At 50.2% G+C, this 20,496-nt stretch overlaps 1 protein-coding gene across 1 annotated transcript in view; it reads right to left on the bottom strand.

Moving 5' to 3' along the window:
• MAP6 (microtubule associated protein 6) overlaps positions 1 to 20,496 on the bottom strand; it is a 79,462-nt gene that overhangs the window by 3,706 nt on the left and 55,260 nt on the right. The window contains exons 2-3 of the mRNA XM_028158300.2: positions 19,294 to 19,507; positions 16,365 to 16,567 (exon numbers count right to left, since the gene is read on the bottom strand). Coding sequence (XP_028014101.2) covers positions 16,365 to 16,567; positions 19,294 to 19,507 — 417 coding nt within the window. The remainder of the gene's footprint in view (positions 1 to 16,364; positions 16,568 to 19,293; positions 19,508 to 20,496) is intronic.

Below are 20,496 nucleotides of genomic sequence, written 5' to 3'. Positions count from 1 at the left end.
ATTAGAATATGTAACAGATTAACGTTGTGGTTCCAATATACTAGTAAAATGTGCAATGGAATAATTTAGACTTGTGATTTTAAATGGAAAGATATAAGGTAATCCTATAAATTTTGTAAGCAATGATGAAACTTATGACAATCCAATAGTTTTCATATTTTAAGCTTAGTTTATTTGAAATCACTTATAATTTAATTTAAATTATTCAGGGCAATTAAGTTATAAAATCCCCCTTAAAATGTTTTGATTAAAATTTACTAGATTTTTAAATATTACTTTGATCTATTAAGCATTCATTTTTATTTTTATTTTTCCTATTTTTAAATTGATTTCAGAGAGGAAGGGAGAGAGGGATAGAAACATCAATGATGAGAGAGAATCATTGATTGGCTGCTTCCTGCACGCCCCCTACTGGGGACTGAGCCTGCAACCCGGGTGTGTGCCATGACCTGGAATCAAACCGTGATCGCCTGGTTCATGGGTCGATGCTCAACCACTGAGCCACACCGACTGGGCAAGCATTCATTTTTAAAACCACTGCAGCCTCAGTTGGTTTTCCTATGAACAAAACTGCCCTCAAGGACAACATAAAACTCTCATTGACGCTGACTGGCCACTACTTGGTTCCACACTGCCTGTGAGTCTCCCAGCTGTTAAATGCCCCACCACTCCCAGTAAGGCTGGCAGAAGCAGCACGCACAGTGCCCTCTGTGTGAAGGAGACAAAGCTGCGCCCCGGGGGAGGGGAGGACTGGGCCCATGGTTGGTCAGTGGAGAGGGGCTGGATTCAGGCCCACGCAGCCCATAGGCCAGGTGTCCTTGGGCATGGCCCAACCTGCACAACCAAATCTGGCCACATGCAAGTCTCAAGGCAGCATCTGACACAGGTCCCTTCTCCTCCCAGCCTGTGTGCCCTCTCGGAGACTAAAATGACCTGCTGGGTTTGTCTCAGCTTCGGTGCTGCTTATTGCCTGAGAGGTCTTGGGCAATTACGCCATCACAATAGACCTCAGTTTCCCCATCTGTAGAATGGGGATAACAGTACAAATGTCAGGGACTATTATCTGAAATCATAATTCTTGGTTATTTGTAAAGTGCTTTGGGGCATCGCATGAATAAATCCAGTACTAGAGCCTAACCGGTTTGGCTCAGTGGATAGAGCATCGGCCTGCGGACTGAAAGGTCCCAGGTTCGATTCTGGTCAAGGGCATGTACCTTGGTTGCGGGCACATCTCCCAGTGGGAGGTGTGCAGGAGGCAGCTGGTCGATGTTTCTCTCTCATCGATGTTTCTAACTCTCTATCCCTCTCCCTTCCTCTCTGTAAAAAATCAATAAAATATATAAAAAGGTAAGTCCAGTACTATCATAACTAGTAACAGTTCACTAAATGCTCACACACTGGACCCTCACGGCAGCCCTGGAGGAGGACAGGGCAGGTGGTGGCCAGCCTTGCAGCCTTACCCTCCTTGCTCTGTCCTCTGGACACTGGGAGTGTATAAAACACTGACTCCCAGTGCTTTCATTTCTTTGTGTCTGCTACCTGGATTGCTCTCTTTCATCAGCTTTTCCCTGTCTGTCCTTGATGGCTTGGCTCAGATTCCACTTCTTCACCAGGCCTCCTGGGTGCCTCTCTCCACATTGGTTTTGTCCATATCTCCCTTACACAGCACCACTTTACAGTCTCTCCCCACGTTCATACGGCCCCCCATTACATGCCAGGTCTCCCCGATTAGATCATGAGCTCCCTGAAGGCAGGGGCCATCCTCATGGCCTGCAGCCCCAATGCCCAGCACTGTACCTGGAACAAAGAAGGTCAAATGGAAAAAGTCACAAATGACTGTTGCTGAAACCTGGTTCATCAGCTACCCCGGGGCCCCAGCCAGAAACTCAGAGTCACCCTGAAGACCTTCCTCCCCTCAAAACCTCCACCCAACTATCAAGAACCATCTGTTCCAGCTCCTAACATGTATCTCTTGAACGGTCCCATTTCTTTCCCTCCCTCCCTTGCCCTCACCAACGGTGCCATTATTTCTGTGGACTTCCTAACTAGCATCCCCTGCTCCTCATCCGATTCATTTTTCATACAGAAATCAGAGTGATCTTGCAAAAAAGCATATCCCTTCCCTGCTTACAACCCTCCAGGGGCTTCTCCTTGCTCTCAGAATAAAGAGTAAAACCTTCGACATACCCCACCGGGCTGACCAGTCTGCTCCCCCTCCTGCCCAGCGCCTGTGCCCCAGCCTCGCAGGTCTTTGTTCTGTCGCTCAGCCTGCTCTGCTCCTTTCCATTTATGGCTTAGCACACGTGGTCTCCTCCTGGAACATTCTCTCGCTCCTTCATCAATTGGTTAATGCCTACTCATCCTCCATCTCCCAGCTCCCTAGGGCGCTTTCCCAGGGACGCCTTCCCTGGCCCACAGACGTGACCAGGTCCCCTGCTCCAGGCTCTCCCAGTCCCTTTCTTTCATACCCGTTATCACAGTGAATTACTTCATTCTTTTGGATTCATGTTTCCCCTGCCAGACTGAAGCATTCAGAGGGCAGGGCCATGTCACATATCTGCATATCACTGCATTCTCCCCCTAAAACAGTACCTGGCTCAGGGAAGGCGCTGACTCAATAAATACCTGTGGAATGAATGAGCAAATGAGATTCTATTCTGTGCCAGGCTCTGTTCTATTTGCAAAATGCAATGTTTCCAGGTTACACGAGACACCCCGAGTCTTAGGAACTTGATTTTCTGCCCTTCATCTCGTTTCCATGGAGACAGGGAATGCCTCCCGGGTACACACACACTGACTTTGGATCTGTGCTTTATCAGAGTCTGGAAGCTGGATCATCAAGCCCTGCCCCAGACTATCTGCAGAAAGAGCTTCCTTTCCTCCCACTGATTCCCGCCCTTGCATACAATTCTAATCCCCTAATCCACCATGTGGGGGTTCCTCTCCCCTGACAGATTCCTGATGGAGCATCAAAGTAGCCCAGAGCTGGGGCCGTGCTCCTGCCGTAGGGCCAGGTTCAGAAATCCGGGACCTGTGGACTCTGTCCTTGAATCCCTGCCTCCAGAGCCTGGAAGAAACTCATACTTCCTGAGCAATAACCACACGCCCGGCGCATTGCTAGGTGTTTCCACATAGATCGTGTCTTATCATGCAAAGGGCAGCCTGCTGGAGGAGCAAGCACACTGACCAGACTTCAGGCCAGAAGAGCTGGGTTTGAATTCTGACCCAGCTCCTTCATGGCCATGGGATGTTATCATGGGCGTGCCAGGCTCCAGGCCTCAGTTTCCTTAATCTATAAACTGGGGATCACAGTGCCCACCTTCTGGGGAGGATTCGTTTATATGAACGCTCATGGCATAACCCATGGAATACGGGTGATGTTTTGTAAATGTTAGTTCCTAAGAGGGACTCAGTGGTCTAACTGTGTTACTCTATAGATGGGAAACCGGGCCTAGAGGGCAAGCGACTCTCCCAAGGGCTGAGCCAGGACCCAGGCCACTTAGGGCTCTGGCAGGAGGTGGGGTGGGGGGACAGTAGACGGGGCAATTTCATGTTTTCTCTCTCCCCCCGTCTGCCACCCTGAGCCCTGTTCAGGCATCTACATTTCTCAGACACAACCAAAGCTCCAAACGCAGTTATGGAAACCACAGATACCCAAGGGGGCGTGCCTAGGAAACCATCTTCGAAAGGCTCGTTATTCTTATAAAGAATCTGCAGGAGACAAGGCGTTCTCAAAGCAAGAGCTCTCGCTCCCGCCTGGCTCTCCCACAGGATTCTGCGGTGGCCTCGGTCGCAGCAATTACCATGGTGCTTGGCAACTACCTGCCGATCCCCCAGATCGTAGGCTAGCTTTTGTTCATCTTTGCATCACCATTATCTAGTGTCATAGCTGTACCTGGCAGACATATGTGGGAGTACCGATGGCTGATGTGTAGCTTTTTCTCTGTATTCTATTTTATTTTTTTTCTCTTTTATCCATTCACTGGACAAAGTCTGTGTTAGGCCGGGAGTGACTGAGACTAGGGCCCTGACCCAAGGGTCGCCCTGTGTGGAGTAGGGAGACAGGCCTGTAAGCACACACTGTGGGCACTATACACTGAGTGGCCAGATTATTATGATCTCTGAACACATAATAATCTGGCCACTCAGTGTGTGTGTGTGTGTGTGTGTGTGTGTGTGTGTGTGTGTGTGTGTGTGTGTTGGAGGCCCCGGTGCATGGATTTGTGCATGGGTGGGGTCTGGACAGCCTGGCCAGGGGGAGGGGACATGGGCAGTTGGCCGTCCTGCCTGCGGGTCGAACTCCTGGTCAAGGGGACAATTTGCATATTAGCCTTTTATTATATAGGCTATACACTGAGTGGCCAGGTTATTATGCGTTCAGAGATCATCATAATCTGGCCACTCAGTGTAAAGCGACCAGAGTGCCCGCACCACCATCAGCCCTGGCTCTGAGCCTTCCCCAGCCTGTGTCTCTTCAACTAGAGAGGCCCACGCTCCCTCCAGGGTCTTGTCAGGGGTAAGGACGGCCCTGCTGGAGAAGTCCTCTCTGTGCTATGGGACTCCACAGAGCCAAGTCAGACACCAGGACCGGAAGGACAGACCGGAGGGCCCACGGGTCTCCTGAACTTCTGCTGCTGTCTCCCTGCCCGCTGGCCCCAGTCACCCCCACACTGCCCCAGGGCAGGGCACATACCCGGTGAGGCAGCCGCCTCCTGGTGGTCCAGTGGTTAGACCCTGAGCAGAAACTTGTATTTCCGTCAGCTCACGCCCCCTCCCATACCTGTGCTCTGGGTCCACCCTTCCCGAGAATGCCATGCTGCCTGCCCAGGCCAGAATTTCAGATAGCTCAAGAGGTTAGAAGCGGGCAGCATTGTGTCCTTATTCCTGGCTTCTCTGGGCACACACGCCCACAACAGCTCAGACATTTGGTCCAGAGCCCTTGCTGTCCCAGCTGCTTCTCTCACAACACATCTCAGCTCCCAGTCCCTTGGAACTCAACACGATAGTGCAGGCGTGGTCTCTAAGCGGGACACACAGCCACTGCCCTGGGGTCTCTTCAGCTTGCTCTCAATGCAGCTGTCCAACCCACCCCTCCTCACAGACTGCAGTTGATTCCAGTGTCATTTCCTCGGTGAAATCACCCTACCCTCCACCCCCAGGGTTGGGTCCTCCTTGTCCTGTGTTCCCTCAGCGCACCCCCCATCCCCTCACCCCCTCACCCTCTTACCCCCTCACCCCCTCACAGCAGCCCTTGCAGAGGAGTGGCCAAGTGCTTAGTAGCTGCCTCTCCAGATGGGGGCTCTCTGAGGGAGGAAACCACATCTGCTTTATCCTTCCTCGCTGTCCCTCCCTGCATCTCCCACTCTCCTCCCCTCCCCCCTTTTCTTTCCTCCTCCCTTCCACAAACATTCAGTAAGTGCCTGCTATGGGCCAGGGCATTGGATGGGAGTGGAGAGGTAGAGAGCGCTGGCCCGGGGCTGACAAACCCTGAGGTTTCCATCCTAAAGGAGAAGCTGAAGAAAGAACTCGCACGAGATCACTTTCTAACAACCACATTTACGTGACACAAAAGATTTCCTAGTTTTAACTGCCTCGGTGCCCTTTTGTCCTCCCACACTAAGTTCTTGATGGCTTTCTGACAGGACTTCGTATGCAATGTGCACCCTGGATTCTCACAGCAGCCCTGCCAGCCAGGCAGACAGGGGTCGCCCGCACCCCCATTTATGGGTGGAAATGAGGCTCAGGAAGGGGAAGTAAGTTGCCTAAGGTCACATGCTGAGATTGTGGCCGTGTCAGGTCCCTAAACGAGGATGACAGGCTTCCAGTCAAGCTCTTTCCTCTCTGAAACAATATCCCTCATGGGTGTGACTTCAGCTACAGAGATTCCAAATTTGTCTGTGGACGTCTGAACTGGGTCTGGCCTGAGAGCACCCTGGCTGGCTTTGCCTGGTCCAGGAGGTTGGTGCCACTGACCTCTGCAGGTCCCCAGCTCTGAGATCCCAACTGCATCTCCTGAGAGAGTTGCCTCTCTGGGGGCCAGGCCCCCAACAACCAGTCTTCCTTTGCCTCTGCACTTCCTGTATCCACTACCCAAGGAACCCCGTCCCCTCACCCTCCCTGCCCCAAGGGTTACCTCCTAGTGTTCAGCAGACCCTGGCAAAGAAGCTAGTCCCAGAAAGGAGCAGCATCCTGGGGTGAGAGTGCCATCCACACCCACACCTGTGAGCCCTACCTGTACGGCTGCCAACCGGCCTACCAGCCCAGGGCCTCACCGCACAGGAGGGGCAACTAGGACCACAGCTAGGAAAAATGCTGCCACCACAAGGCTTAATTTTGGACAGGGGGTTGAGGGATTGGGGTGAGGTAACTGTGCTGATCCAACTCAGCATCTATGACCTTCCTCTGACTCATTTTTCTTTTTAATTATTTTTAAAAATTTTTTATTGACTAAGGTATTACATATGTCTCCTTTTCTGACTCATTTTTCATAGACAAGAGTAGTTAGAGTATCAAAAGTTTTGGAGCAAAGGGACAGGATGGAGAGACTGCTACTTCAGGAGGACGCCCATCTTCTTTATAACAGGGATCCCACGGATGGCCCCAAGTACTGGACCACGAATGGGTTTTAGTGACACAAACTTGGCTTCAAAGCCTGGCTCACCACTTACAAGTTGTGTGACTTTGTCATTTACTCACTGAGTCCTTGATTTCTTTATCTATAAATGGGGATGATACCTACAGACTCTCTAGCCCTAGGGTGAGGATTAAATGAGAACAACTGTGTAAAGGCCAAATAAATGTTTGTTCTCTCCCCATACGCTCTGCCAACCTGCCTTTTACAAAAGTGGAACCAGAGACCTGGTCAGATTCCTGATTCAGATTTTCCTCCACCAGCCCAGGCTCCCTGCAGGCGGGCGGGCTTTCTCCCCAAGCACAGAGAAGTGGCCTCACCAAGTGGCTCGATGGCTATGTTTTCTGCTCTGTGCTGCCGTTGCTGTAAAATAACTTTTCTAGATATAACCTCCTAAGAAGAACTGAATAAATTCCCACTTGTATAATAAATATTTTAGGAAGCATCTTTGGTTGTTTTAACACCAAGAAGGCAAAGTCAAGGGCATAGTTGACAATGAGCTGCCAAGAATCTGATAATCCTGCTAATGACCCTTTTTTAAATGCAAAGTGCTGGACTAAGCCAACCAGACAGTAATGGCTCAGTTCATGTCTAGCTCTGTGCTCCTGGGAACTTGCAAATCAATTTCTGTCCTTTCCTCCCATCTCACCTAAAGCAAAGGATGGGATCTTGAGCAATTAATCAAAATTGGCTTCATGTGTCCAGAGGGGATCAATGAAAATGAACGTGTAATTGCAGAAATGGAATCTGTACCGGGTGATTTATAGGCTGTGCTCAGAGACGAGGGGCCAGGGGAAGGGCTGGGGAGGAGACAGGGCAGCAAGAGCCACATTAGATGGGTTTTCTCTCAGGCTGCTGTGTGGCAGAAGGAGTGGATTCATCAGATGTCGCTCCAGCTACCACACCCTTGGGCCCAAGGATGTTAAGTAACTGGGAAGTGGTGGTCAGCAAAACGACCCTTATGTGAACTATTGCCACTTTCCAGTCTATAGAGGACTTTCACAGGCATTCTCACTGGGCCATCTTACCAGTCCTGTGAATCAGAGACAGGTATCCACCTGTCCTCCCAAATTCAGGCACCAAACAGGTTCGGATACTGCTGCATCCCTTGCTGACCAAACTCATACTTTTTGGAGAAACAAACAGATTTAGATAGTGATGAATACTTGTATTACTATGATCTCTTTGAGGCTCAAAGAAATGAAGCCAAGGTCACACAGCCAGTAAACAGTAGAGCTTAGATTTAGAACCAGGCCTGTTGGTTCTAACTCCCAGCTCTTCTTCCTAAGACATGCCCCGGAGGGACGCCTCTCTGGAGTCGGGAGCCCTGCACTGGGCAGGGGGTGGGATTAGTCACCCTTTTAAGATTACCGCATAACCATGAGTCCATGGTTTTTTGAAGTCAGGACTGTTTGGAAAAAGTGGCTCCATACAGTACAGAAGCGGGCTGGGCATCACAAAACCAGCTGTTGACTGCTCTGTGCTTTGCTATTGCTGTGACCTCTCTTGAAACCACCTCTTTGAGATGAGCAGGGCTAGTTATTAGGCAAAATAAAGCCTTATGGAGGCACCATAGTGAATATGGAGGCAGATGGTGAATGTCATCATTCATTCCCTCCCTCATTCATTCAACGAACACTTTAGAAGACATTCTCTGTGGTCGGCATTGGGCCAGAGCCTAGGGCTACAGAGGTGAACTGAAGGATCTGGTCCTTGCCTGGGGGGAGCACAGTCAGTGGGACACACACACACACACACACACACACACACAGGAGCAGATGACACAGTTCATGTGGTAAGTTCCATGATGGAGACACACAGGGAGCATCTTACCCAGCCTGGGAGGTGCAGGAAAGGCCTCCTGGAGCTGTCCCCTGAGCGGAGTCTTGAAGGATGAGTTAGCCGGGTGGAGAAGCAGAAGGGCAATCTGAGCAGGTGGGGCGGCGTGGGGAAGGCATGGAGGTGAGAAGCAGCATGGTGCACTGAGGGACAGGAAGCTCCGCAGGCCGTCGGGAGCCCCCGGATGGTGGAAAGCAGGGTGTGATATGGTCAGATTTGCATGTTCTAAAGACCCCTCTGGCAGCTTACACCAGTGGCAGTGGCAGGCATTTACTTCTCTCAGCATCTGAAGTTCCCTTGGCCCCAGAAAAGATGTCTGGGTTGAGATAGTTAAAATACAATGCCAAGTTCACAAGTGATGGAGGGCCACTTATATGAGGACAAGGGCCAGAGAGTTAAGCTCAGTTCCACTGTTTGAAATAAAATGCACAAAATGGTGCTGTCTGATCCAATGCCTCAAGTAATGGACACCAGTTTCATCTCGGTATCTCCAGTACCAAGGATATTTCTTATGAATGAAATTCATTCATTCATTCTGTATTCAATAACCATGCATGTTAGTCACCCAGTCAATTTAGTACTTGAAGGAGAAAACCGGTATATTTGGCTGAGACAAGTGGTCAATTCAGTCAGGATGTCTGAGCCAGTTGTGTGTGAACCCCTGGTCAAATTCTATTTTCCCTGGTTTACATCTGGGTCCCAAGATTGAAAGAAGGTCTAGATAAGATGTCTGGAGGGCCTGTACGTCTTGACCAGACTATGTCAGCCTGAGTCCAGCTTGCCTGCAACCTGATTCACTGCAGACTGAGCTTCCCTTTGCTGTCTGCTACCTGGCAAACACTTGCTCCACAACGTCAGGAGGGGTCAATAGAATGGCACGGGAAGACACACTTTGTAAGCAATCAATGAATCTAAATGGTCAGAATCTTAGTGTTTAGGTCTTAGTGTTTAGGACTCAAGATGATTCAATAGCTGGAATTCCTAATCCGATTGTTTGCCCAACTGCATGTTCTGTCAGAGAGTACTCATAGTTCATGGTGAACACAGACCTTGTGAGTATTGTAAAGGGAAGGGGAGGGGTCTGAAAGGACCTGCATTTAGTGTCACTCTGGGTTCCCTATAGCCATTGTGCCACTTCATCCTCACTCCTCTGCTCTGAGGTGGCTATTAGTGTCCCCGTATTGGGGACATAGGCTCCAAGAGGCTAGGGAGGCAAGGGTGAAGAGTTGGCACTGATTTCCAGCCAGGAAACTTGTAAGTAAGTGCACTGCCAATGTTAACCGGCAGTCACACGATGAACAATACAATTCAGGCAGGTGTGCCTTGGAGATAATGCTTTTACGCCAGACCACCACAATAAAGTGAGCATTGTAATAGAGTGAGTCTCAATCTTTTTGCTGGTGGAGGGTCTTTCTTTCAATTTGTCAAAAAATGCAGTATTTGTGGAGTGCGATGAAGTGAAGCGCAATAAAATGGGGCACGTCCGTATATAATGATGTTAACTCTAGTATTACAGGTATTCTGGGGTGGTCTAGGTCAGCAGTCAGCAAACTCATTAGTCAACAGAGCCAAATATCAACAATACAACGATTGAAATTTCTTTTTTGAGAGCCAAAATTTTTAAACTTAAACTTCTTCTAATGCCACTTCTTCAAAATAGATTTGCCCAGGCCGTGGTATTTTGTGGAAGAGCCACACTCAGGGGGCCAAAGAGCCACATGTGGCTCGCGAGCCACAGTTTGCCGACCACTGGTCTAGGTGGTAGAGGGATCTCCACATCAAGTGGCAGTGGGATGGGGGAGGACTGGACTAGGTGCTTGGTTCTGCAAGCGTGGAGCCTAGGAGGGGGTTGGCCCCATTCAGTTGCAACAGCTGCCCAAGCCCGGCTGGTCTCAGGCTGGTCTAGGGTAGGGCCTTGCCTTAACTGTAGATGGTCCACAGGCTACATCCTGAAAGAAATGTTTTTATATCTGCGGTCTTAAAAATGTACTGCTTTAAGATATTTTAGCAATGCCCTAACCGGTTTGGCTCAGTGGATAGAGCATCGGTCTGTGGACTGAAGGGTCCCAGGTTTGATTCCGGTCAAGGGCATGTACCTTGGTTGCGGGCACATCCCCAGTAGGAGGTATGCAGGAGGCAGCTAATCGATGTTTCTCTCTCATCGATGTTTCTAACTCTCTGTCTCTCTCCCTTCCTCTCTGTAAAAAATCAATAAAATATATATACATATTAAAAAAATATATTTTAGCAGTAAAAGGAACTTGAAACCAGAAAGACATGCTAAGGCGATGGGGGGGTGGAGAGGGGACTCCCAGGCTTTGTGAAATGGGACTTGACACTCCCCAAAATCTATGAGAAGAAGATCATAAATTTTTCACCCAAGTGAAAAAAACCAACAAACAAAAAACACTGAGGGAAGAAATTCACTAAGAACATACAATCACTAAGGAAGAATTAAAAAACACCTAATTAGTCCTGTATAATAAAGAGCTAATATGCAAATGGTCATCACACCCTCATGCCATTAAGGCTCAGACACTCAACACTGGGGAGAGAGGAATGGGGACCAGCCAGGCACAAATAAACTCGCGAGAGAGGAATGGAGATCAGCTAGGCTGTGGCCCGGGAGAGGGACAAGCCACCTGCCCTGCAGTCCCAGGCGCCAGTGGCTGCGCCTGCATCCTAGAAGAGGGACAAGCCACCCACCCCATGGTCCCTGGCACCAGCACCTGCCTCTGCAGCTCGGGCAAAGCCACCTGCCCATGGTCACCTGCGGCTGTGGCCGGCTCAAGTGAAGCCGGCCCAGGTCCTGGGTACCTGCGGCCGGCAAGAGGGAGGGAAGCCTGGGCCCCAGCTGCAGGGCGAGGCAGAGGTGGTTAGGGGTGATCAGGCAAGCAGGGGAGCAGTTAGGGGCGATCAGGTAGGCAGAGGTGGTTAGGGACAATCAGGCAGGCAGGCAGAGGGGTTAGGGGCAATCAGGCAGACAGGCAGGTGAGCAGTTAGGAGCCAGCGGTCCCGGATTGCGAAAGGCAGTCGGACATCCCTTGAAGGGTCCTGGATTGGAGAGGGTGCAGGCCGGGCTGAGGCACAATTTCGTGCACTGGGCTGCTAGTTTAGTAATAATTAACTATTTTAAAACTAGACGCTGATTTTAATTCTGTTTACTGGTTTAGGGAGGTGGTGTTAGTAATGAGTATGGACCCACCTCCTGGGCATTGGGCAACATCAGCGAGCATGGCGAGGAGTGCGGGCTGAGGCTCTGGGTGAGCCCTGCCCGCTGGGCTGCACAGGGAGAGGTAGCCGGGCTCCCCACCCTCCTGCTTTCTCTGTTGCCAATTCCTGTCCTCTTTCTGGTTCTGAGTGTGTCTCACCTTCTCTCGGGCTATTCTCTGTGTTTTCATTTATGTGTTTTTCCTCTCTCTCTGCTTCTATTTCTACCTCACTCTTTCTCTCTTGTCTTTCTTTCCACCTCTCTCAATTCCTGCTTTTGATCAAAACAATCTTTAACTGGTCAAAATAGAGCTGAGTGATATACTTTAATATGCTTTTATATATGGTTTATAGATTGAACAGTATTTTCTGTTTTCTGCCTCATACAAAGGCAGGCAGGTGGGTATAATTTTTTCTGTTAATCCAGAAAACAAATACACAGTGGTTTTCATAAGTATGACCCTTGATTGATTCCTACCAAACCTTCTCCCCCAAACCCAGAAATTGGGGACCAGCAATAGGCTAAAAGACCCAGCCTAGAGCTCCTAGCCTACAGCAAGAGAGGACCTATGCTTGTTGCCCGATATGTGGGTGAGGGTGAGAAGCATGATGGCAGGGAGCATGCAAGGGTGTGGGGCGCAATCTGGGTGTATGAAATGGAGATCCCAGTTAGCAACTGCCCGCTCACATGGCACCAGGCCTTCCCATGTCAGCCTCTGCCACTGTCCAGCCTTTGCCTTGACCCTCCCTGAGTGAACTGCTCCCCCAGGAACTGAGCTCACCTGGTGTTGAACCCTCCACACCTTTGCTGTGCACTCCCTCTGTCTGGCATGTCTTGGCCACCTGCCCATCCACTGAGGTCTTCCCTGATCCACAGAACCAGCTAGAACAAATTCCTCCTGCTGCCCCACTGTGGTCAGAGGTGGGGGCTCAGTCATCCTGGTTCCCTAGTGCCCAACACAGTGCCTAGCACAGAATAGGTATTCAATCAACGTATGTTGGAAAAGGGAAGTGGGGTTCCGCATAGAATCTTTTGTCTCCCATTTTAGCAGAAGGAAATCAAAGTGGGCAAACCTGGCCCTAGCTCTGAGGTTCCCTCCCAGATCTGCTCTCCTGCCTGCAGGCCTGCCCCTGCACCCCTGCACCCCACCCAGTCTCCAAGGCTCCCTCCCCCATGAGGCCTTCTGAGTCCTACTCCTGTCCCTTACCTGAGCTTCCAGCTACCTGCTCTGTTGTTACCTTATGTGGGCCTCTCTTATGGCTGTTTCCACACCCCCATGTTAGGCACACACAAGACTGTCACCCCACACAGTGAGCCAGCCCTCCGAGGGTGACACTTCCACAATGACCAGATTAAATGAGTAAGGGAGGGCATCTCTGCCAATCCTTAGGAGAAGAAAAAGCTCGAACCGACCGTCCTGCTGGTCGACAGGAAGCGGGGAGCGAGTCGGGCCCAGCCTCCCAGCGGGGAGAGGAGGTACTGAACGCAGGCGGTCACTCACCCCCAGCAACGCGGGATCAGGGATCAAAACGTTACACTACCTTGTTGGCCAGTGGGTCTCCCGGTCCATCTTCGCCTTTCCCAACACTTAGCTCTGACTGCTCGCAATTAGTATCTGAGAGGCAATCTAAAAGAGTCAAGCTGCATTACGGAGAACCCCAGAAAACTGCAGGGCACAGCTCCTCTCGTGGAGAGTGGCTCAAATGGCAAAGCTTGGTCCTTCACCTACTCAGCTGGGCCTTACCAAGGAAATAAGATCAAGAAAGTGGCGTTCGACTTTAGCATTTATTTAAAGTTGGAAAAACTTTGTTTGTTTGTTCGTTTGTTTTTCTGAGCAGGCACAGACCACAAGCACGTCACAATCAATTGGCTATACATGAGTAGTTTTGTCATTTTCGTACTAACAGCAGGAATGAAATAGCACCAAGAGAGGTGTGCGCTACACGTTACATAGACAATCTGTGGTACGCAACAAAACCCAGGCCACAAAATCGGAATTAGACACTCCTGTCTGCCTCCGAGAGGCAAAAGTATAGTGGGCCACACGGGCACGCCAGCCGGGACCACAGAGCTGCCGGAGCCAACGCCCAGCTTTAGGGATGGTTTTTGCAGGCAAGCAAAGCAGACCGTGGCAAAGCTTCAGGCCTCGCTCTCTTGCCAGGGGAGTTGAGGAAACCATAGGGAGATGTACAAAACTGGGAGGAATAGGCATTGGGAGCTTGGTCACCTTCAGAAAGGCAAAGACAAAACACTGCTTGTGGAACCGAAAACAGTTTCCATCAGTACGTCTGGGGTACAGAACAAGACGGCTGAGTTTTACTTGTAAGCAGTAGAAATCAAAGCTTCTTGCCAGCGAAAGGACATATTCAAGAGTCAACGTGAACTACAAACGGGTGTTAGAAAGCTGGGGATACTGAAGGGTGGAAAAAGACATTATATAGGTCATCTCAAGCCTCGATTCAGGTGCAGCAAGGTAGGGGACTTAGTCCCTGGGGCTGCCAGGTGTGTGGCGAACTCCACAAGTTGGGCAACACACCCTTGAACCAGACACAGGGATCAAGTCACGGGTATCCTAGTTGTGCTTCTGTACAGACAGATTCATTTATACGTCTCACCATGTCTAGGACAGTGTCTGGCACACAGGCACTCAGTAAGTGAATACTGAGTGAATGGTTTCCTGTGCGTTGTGAAGTTTGATTTACTTGATCTGCAAAAGATATATGACTGTGCTACGGAGAAATCCAAATTGTGGCTAGCATCAACATGTCTGACTAATCTTGAGAGAATGAAAATATATTGGCAAATGATCTGGATAAAGTTAAGATCATGTTGATAGAGATCTCTGGTTCAGGTTAAGATTAGCTAGCAAACAGCTGGGCTCAGTGCTGAGACCGACTCTGGTCATTTCCAGGTAGGCATCAAAATCTGTGATTCAGAGACACGAAACTCACCTCTTCTACCCTTCACTACCTCTCCTTCCTCACAGTTCCATACCCTGAGGTAGAAAGGAAGATGGCAGAGGGCCTGGCCGAGGGCTTCGGTGTTCGTAGTCCTGTTCTCTTAGGAAATGTGGCCCGCATGGCACATGTGCAACGAATCCACAAAGCACTTCTCCATCAGCTCCAAGGTGACCAACAAAATCGTGTTAAACCCAGACTTGGTGGCTTAAATGGTCAGAATAGGAGACAGCGCTCGGAGGCCCTGCTTCCTCCAGACCGAAGGACTGAGGAACGTCTGAGGTAAGGAATGGTGAGGACGTCACTCCTCACCACTTTCCTTACAAAAGAAAAGCAGGCCTGAGCAGAGGCTTGGCGTCATACAACAGCCCAGCAGGTTTCCAAATGCTGGCGACAGTGAGCACTTTAAGGACACGAGAAATAAAGCATACTGAGCAATACACACGTCACAGGTTTGTTTGCAAATGCCATTTTTTCTGGCAGGTATTTTGGGGCGTTTTCACAACAGCTCTCTGACTAACGCCTACGACACAACTCTAGCACAGCTAAGATGGCCCTGGCCACCACTGGAGGCTTTGGCCACACAGACACACAACACACAGTTCATTGAGAGCTGCTTTCATTCATTAATGAGGTCAAAAATGCTTGCTAATCACCTAGCAGGGAACTCCCCTAGTCTTAGCTAAGTCACAGACATTTCCCCTAACCCGAGGTTCAGCGCCCTCCGTCCTCTCTGAGGAGCAGCGCGAGAACAGTCAGGAAGGGAGAGTCAACATTGCCACGCTCGTCACTACGTCCACTCCCTGCCTGCGTTTCTCAGAAGCAGGAGAGTCACGTTCTAAACGCTATCCCTACACCTTGAACTTTCTTCCTTTGTCCCCTGTAACCAGCTGCCCTGCAAAATCGGCAGCACCGGGCAGGCAGCCTGCGGAGGGGAAACGGGGAGCGACCCTCTCCTTTTTGTCACCTTCCCACGGTGGCTGAGACGCCTAACCTATACCCTGCCCTGGTTTCAGTCACCAGTGGGGGTGGACAATGTAAAGCCTACGGATAAGAAACTAAATGGAGCCACACATTTCTAATAGAAGATTCTATGAGAAAAGGACTTAAATTCAGCCGACACAACTAAATGTATTGACATTAAGGCCAAGGTTTTCTTGTGTTGTTTTTTTCGTATTTTTTTAAAAAATATTTTCACAAATGTTGTCCATTGCTGAGGTCCAGGTTAAGCTTCTATAGCAGATGACCACTCTCAGAATTTGGAAAAGAACACATTTACCTGAAGGTCCAAATTGATCACTGACTGACCCTGGGGAGGAATAGGAGGAGGACACCCCCCGACAGACATTTCTAAGCACGACCAGGAGATTCCCTCCGCAGCGGCTGGGAATTGCCTCTGTGCGCTACGCCCTGCCTGCCTTCGTCACCAGCACGAGGTCTCACCTGCCATGGGAGGCACAGCCGGTGAGCCACACGGCCTGGGGCTCCAGGGCCCCGGGCATGGCCCCTGGGCCACGCCGCGGAGAGGCACGCCGTGGGTCTCTGAAACAAACAGGATTCCTCCACTAAAAGAAACCAAGCCAAAGGGCTCCTGGAACGCTCAGGACCAAGACAGATGAGAAGCCTCTAATCAATTTTGTGGCCTTTTTTTTGTTGGTTGGTTTTAAAGAGAGAGGGGGGGGGGGGGTGGGGAGGGAGAATAAAAGGAAAGTGCAGTGAAATTTACTCTTTCGCCTCAGCCAGTTTATTGTTCATCTCTTTACTTTGCTCCTTGTCGTCGGGCTGGGCTTGGGGGGCGCTGGGGCCCTCTGCGCTCTTTTTCTTGAAGGCCCGGCCCGACACCACCTGCTTGTCTTTGGACTTCCTCGGGGCCTTGTGGCTCGCTGAGGTCTTTTTTGGTTTGGAACTCTGAACACTAGGTTTTTCCACCTGCACGGAGAGACAGACAGACGGAAAACACGGAAATACAAAAGGAGAGGGAGTGGGAGAGAAAATTTAGAGAGAAGACACAATTAATGAGAGGATAATGGGAATGCCGACCTTTGACCCTGAGGGAGCAGCGTATAAAGTGTTCTCAGTGACGTCGGGCCACTTGGCTTCTAGAACCCTCTGTGCCCCCTGGTCAGTCATCTGGCAACACTCTCACTGGTCACATGGGGCCCTGGACGTCTCACCCCGGACCGCCAGGCAGTGGCTGTGCTACTATTTGCACTCTCCGCTTCCCCTCCCTGTCCAACTCAGGCAGGCATATGACTTGCTCTCGTCAGTGAAATGTGAGCAGAAGTGACTGGGTCACCTCCAGGCCCACTCAGTCAGCCTGTGCTTCCCAGCGCTCTTTCTCCTGCCACAGAGAGGCCGTGCCTTCACCCCAAGTTTCTGGCTGCAGAAGTAACAAGGAGAGCTGCACCAACCCACGGTGGGTGTGTATTGTAAGAAACTAGAGGCCTGGTGCATGAATTCATGCATGGGTGGGGTTCCTCAGCCTGGCGGTAATCAGGGCCGATTGGGGCAGCGGGAGGGTGGCGGTGAAGGGGGAAGGGGGAGGGACCAAGGGAGGTTGGCTGGCTGCGAGAGGTTGGCTGTGGGAGCACACTGACCACCAGGGGGCAGCTCCTGCATTGAGCATCTGCCCCTGGTGGTCAGTGCACGCCATAGTGACCGGTCGACCAGTCGTTCGGTCGCTTAGGCTTTTATATAGATAGATAGACGTCTGTTGATGTAAAACACAGAGACTGTGGTATGATTTGTTAACATAAGCCCACCTTTCCTCTGTTTCTGTCTCTGAGATGGTGTGCGTAGATGGAGAAATGCCCTCACTGAGATGCTTCGGGCCAGGCACCTCGTCTCAGTGAGGCCTTCACAATTGCCCAGCATCCACTCCTCCTCTCAGGCTGGCTCCTCAGCCCGTACTTCCCAGAGCAGCTGTTCAAGCCCACTCCCTCTCCCCAAGCTCCCTCCTCTAGCTCTGCCCCTTTGTTCCTAGGCCAGTGGTCAGCAAACTCATTAGTCAACAGAGCCAAATATCAACAGTACAACGATTGAAATTTCTTTTGAGAGCCAAATTTTTTAAACTTAAACATCTTGTAACGCCACTTCTTCAAAATAGACTCACCCAGGCCGTGGTATTTTGTGGAAGAGCCACACTCAAGGGGCCAAAGAGCCACATGTGGCTTGCGAGTCGCAGTTTTCCGACCACGGTCCTAGGAGATGGCCTTGCCTTCTCTTTCTCAAGAACTCTGGGGTCACTGGGTGTGATCCCTCAGTATGCCACCTCCCATCCATCTCTAGATTTATTTTCTCCAATCTTTCCTCCTTCTTCCCTTTGAATCTTCTTTTGTCCAAAGCCAACCCCATGTCCTGGGTCCTACCTCATCTGGGAAAGGTGGACAGAGGTGACACTGGGCTCCTGGGCTGGGTCACTCACTCACTGAGTTCCAGAGGTTTCCCGTCACCTCAGACCTGTTCCTATGGTAACCAATCGGCCTGGTTTGCCGGGGACTGAGAGCTTTCATGAAACATGAAACTCGCAGTGCTACAACTAGAGGAGTCCAGGCAAACGGGGTCGGTTAGTTATCTTACCCGCGTTGCCAAATAGGAAACCCCTGAGTGCCAGACTTTAGGGCAAAAGCAGAGAAAAGGCTGTCTAGGGTCTCAGACTTTTTCTACTATTGCAGATAGGAGAGCTGATATTTGCACGATTCCATGTGACCTGACCTCAGAGAACAAGCTCTGGCATATATGAGTCCTGTGTCAGCAGCGGAATCTCCAACATGAATGCTGGGATGCAAACAAGGCAAAATGGTGTCATTAGAGGAAAATCCCTGAATCCACGTAAGTTACTTAGAAGTGCAATTCATTCACAAACTGCTCATTATAATAACAAATTACTCAACACACATCTTGCAGCTGACATGACAGGTGTGTTGTGATGACTAAGGACTGCTGGTGGATGGTGTTTATCGAGTGAAAGGGTAAGAAAACGCAGGTGAAAAAAAAGAAAGGCAGGTGATTTTCAGGGACTGGGAGGTGAGGAAGTGTCTGGAGCTGAGGAAGAGGCAGGGGAGAGTGGGAAGGAAGCCAGGCAAGGATGCCTCCAACACTGGGCCAGCACTGCAGGGGCAAAAGCATAGTTATTTTATGGCAAGGGGATTTAGGGCTCAGAGGAGATTTTCTGTCACTTTTTTTTTCTGGGTTTCTCAAAATCAGAAGCTAGTTTTCTGCACATCTGCCAGTCTTTACACTGTTTTTATTTTAGATAATGTTCTTTTTACACATTCCTGTTGAATTTATCAAAGGTTCTTATTAATAAGCCCCCTCTATCTCAGTGAGCTGCATAAGGGAGCTGCATTTAAATATATATATATATGTTTGTATGATTTCAGAGAGAAAGGGAAAGGGAAAGAGAGACAGAAACATCAATTATGAGAGAGAATCATCGATCGGCTGCCTCCTGCACGCCCCCCTGAGGATCACGCCCACAATCTGGACATGTGTCCTGACTGGGAATCAAACTATGACCTCTTGGTTGATAGGTCCATACTCAACCACTGAGCCACCCCGGCCGGCCGGCTCATGGGAGGATTTGGAGTAGCCCCGCTCCCATGCTTCCTCCATCCCAGGCTGTGCTGATGGGCTCCCCACCAGGCCCGCCTCACCTTTGGGCATTCCTTGAAAGGCTCGCTGTAGAGGCTGCGTATTCTTCGGCGCTCAATGAACTTATTGTCAGCTGGTGTTGGCTTGTTGGCTTCCCCTTTGAACTGGGCACTGTAGCTGGTCTCGTGAGCCATCTTATCATCTGGGGGCTTGTACTGGAGCTTCGCCTTTATCGGTTTCACAGGCTTGATGTCCGTCCATGCTCTGAATTCATTCCTGGGAACCAGAGAAAGCACAAGCGCGATGAATCATCATCTGCCTGGAAGCAGCGCCCTCACACAGGGCCGCAGACTCAGCCAGCTCGCCATGCGTCCTTGTGGTACTGACTGGACGGTGGCTGAAGAGGTAACTCCACCCTGTCCTCACGGGCAGGCGCAAGGTTTCCTCCGCCAAGCTAATGCAGGTTTTGGCAAGAGCAACAGTGCCTGGGAGGAGGGCTCAGGCTCCCAGCTCCCACGGAGTGACCAGGCACGGGCAATTCTAACCTCTGGGCCTTATTTTCCCAATATTCAAGATGAGGCTGAACAAACTCAGTCCATTCCGTCATTCATGGATTCAACATACGCAGGTGGGGCAAACGTGGGTTTACAGCTGTTCGTACGGAAAATAATACAATCATTAATAAACACACAAATACGCTCTGTTTCGTGTACTCGTAACGGTACACCTATTTTTGCCCCGCCCTTTATAATTGAATGTCCGCAATGTGTGACGCTTAAGAATTATAAAAGTTAAATGCGATAATAGATTCGCAGTGTTAAACCACGTGCCTGGTAATGGTGGTCAGTTGACAAACGCCAGTTTCCTTCCCCACGTTGTCATGACGAAGACCCTTTGCTATGCAGAATCCTTAAGGATAATTCCCCCCTTTGATAGCAGAAGGCTTGCTTCTTATAGTGCTAGAGCTTAAAACAGTCTGAATCACTTCAGATGACAATCCTTATGAAACGTGTAAATGCTCACAGATCTTAGCTAGCACGTGATGTGGATGTCACACCTGGGACGTGTGTTGGGATATGTACGTGTAGGGAGTCTTCGTGTGCTTGGCTGTGAATGGCTATTGGTCCTCACCCTAAATGACCCCATCTGCTGCTTTTTCGGAGTCAGTGTGTCAGTTATTTTGTTCACAGCAGTCTCTCTTGTGGTTTCTAATGAGCTGATTCTGATCTGTTACAGGACTGGAGATGAGATGGTCCACACTTTTT

The sequence above is a fragment of the Eptesicus fuscus genome, chromosome 13 (assembly GCF_027574615.1).
Source record: "Eptesicus fuscus isolate TK198812 chromosome 13, DD_ASM_mEF_20220401, whole genome shotgun sequence".
NCBI classification, from domain to species: domain Eukaryota; kingdom Metazoa; phylum Chordata; class Mammalia; order Chiroptera; family Vespertilionidae; genus Eptesicus; species Eptesicus fuscus.
This window is presented reverse-complemented; position numbering and strand designations above follow the sequence as displayed.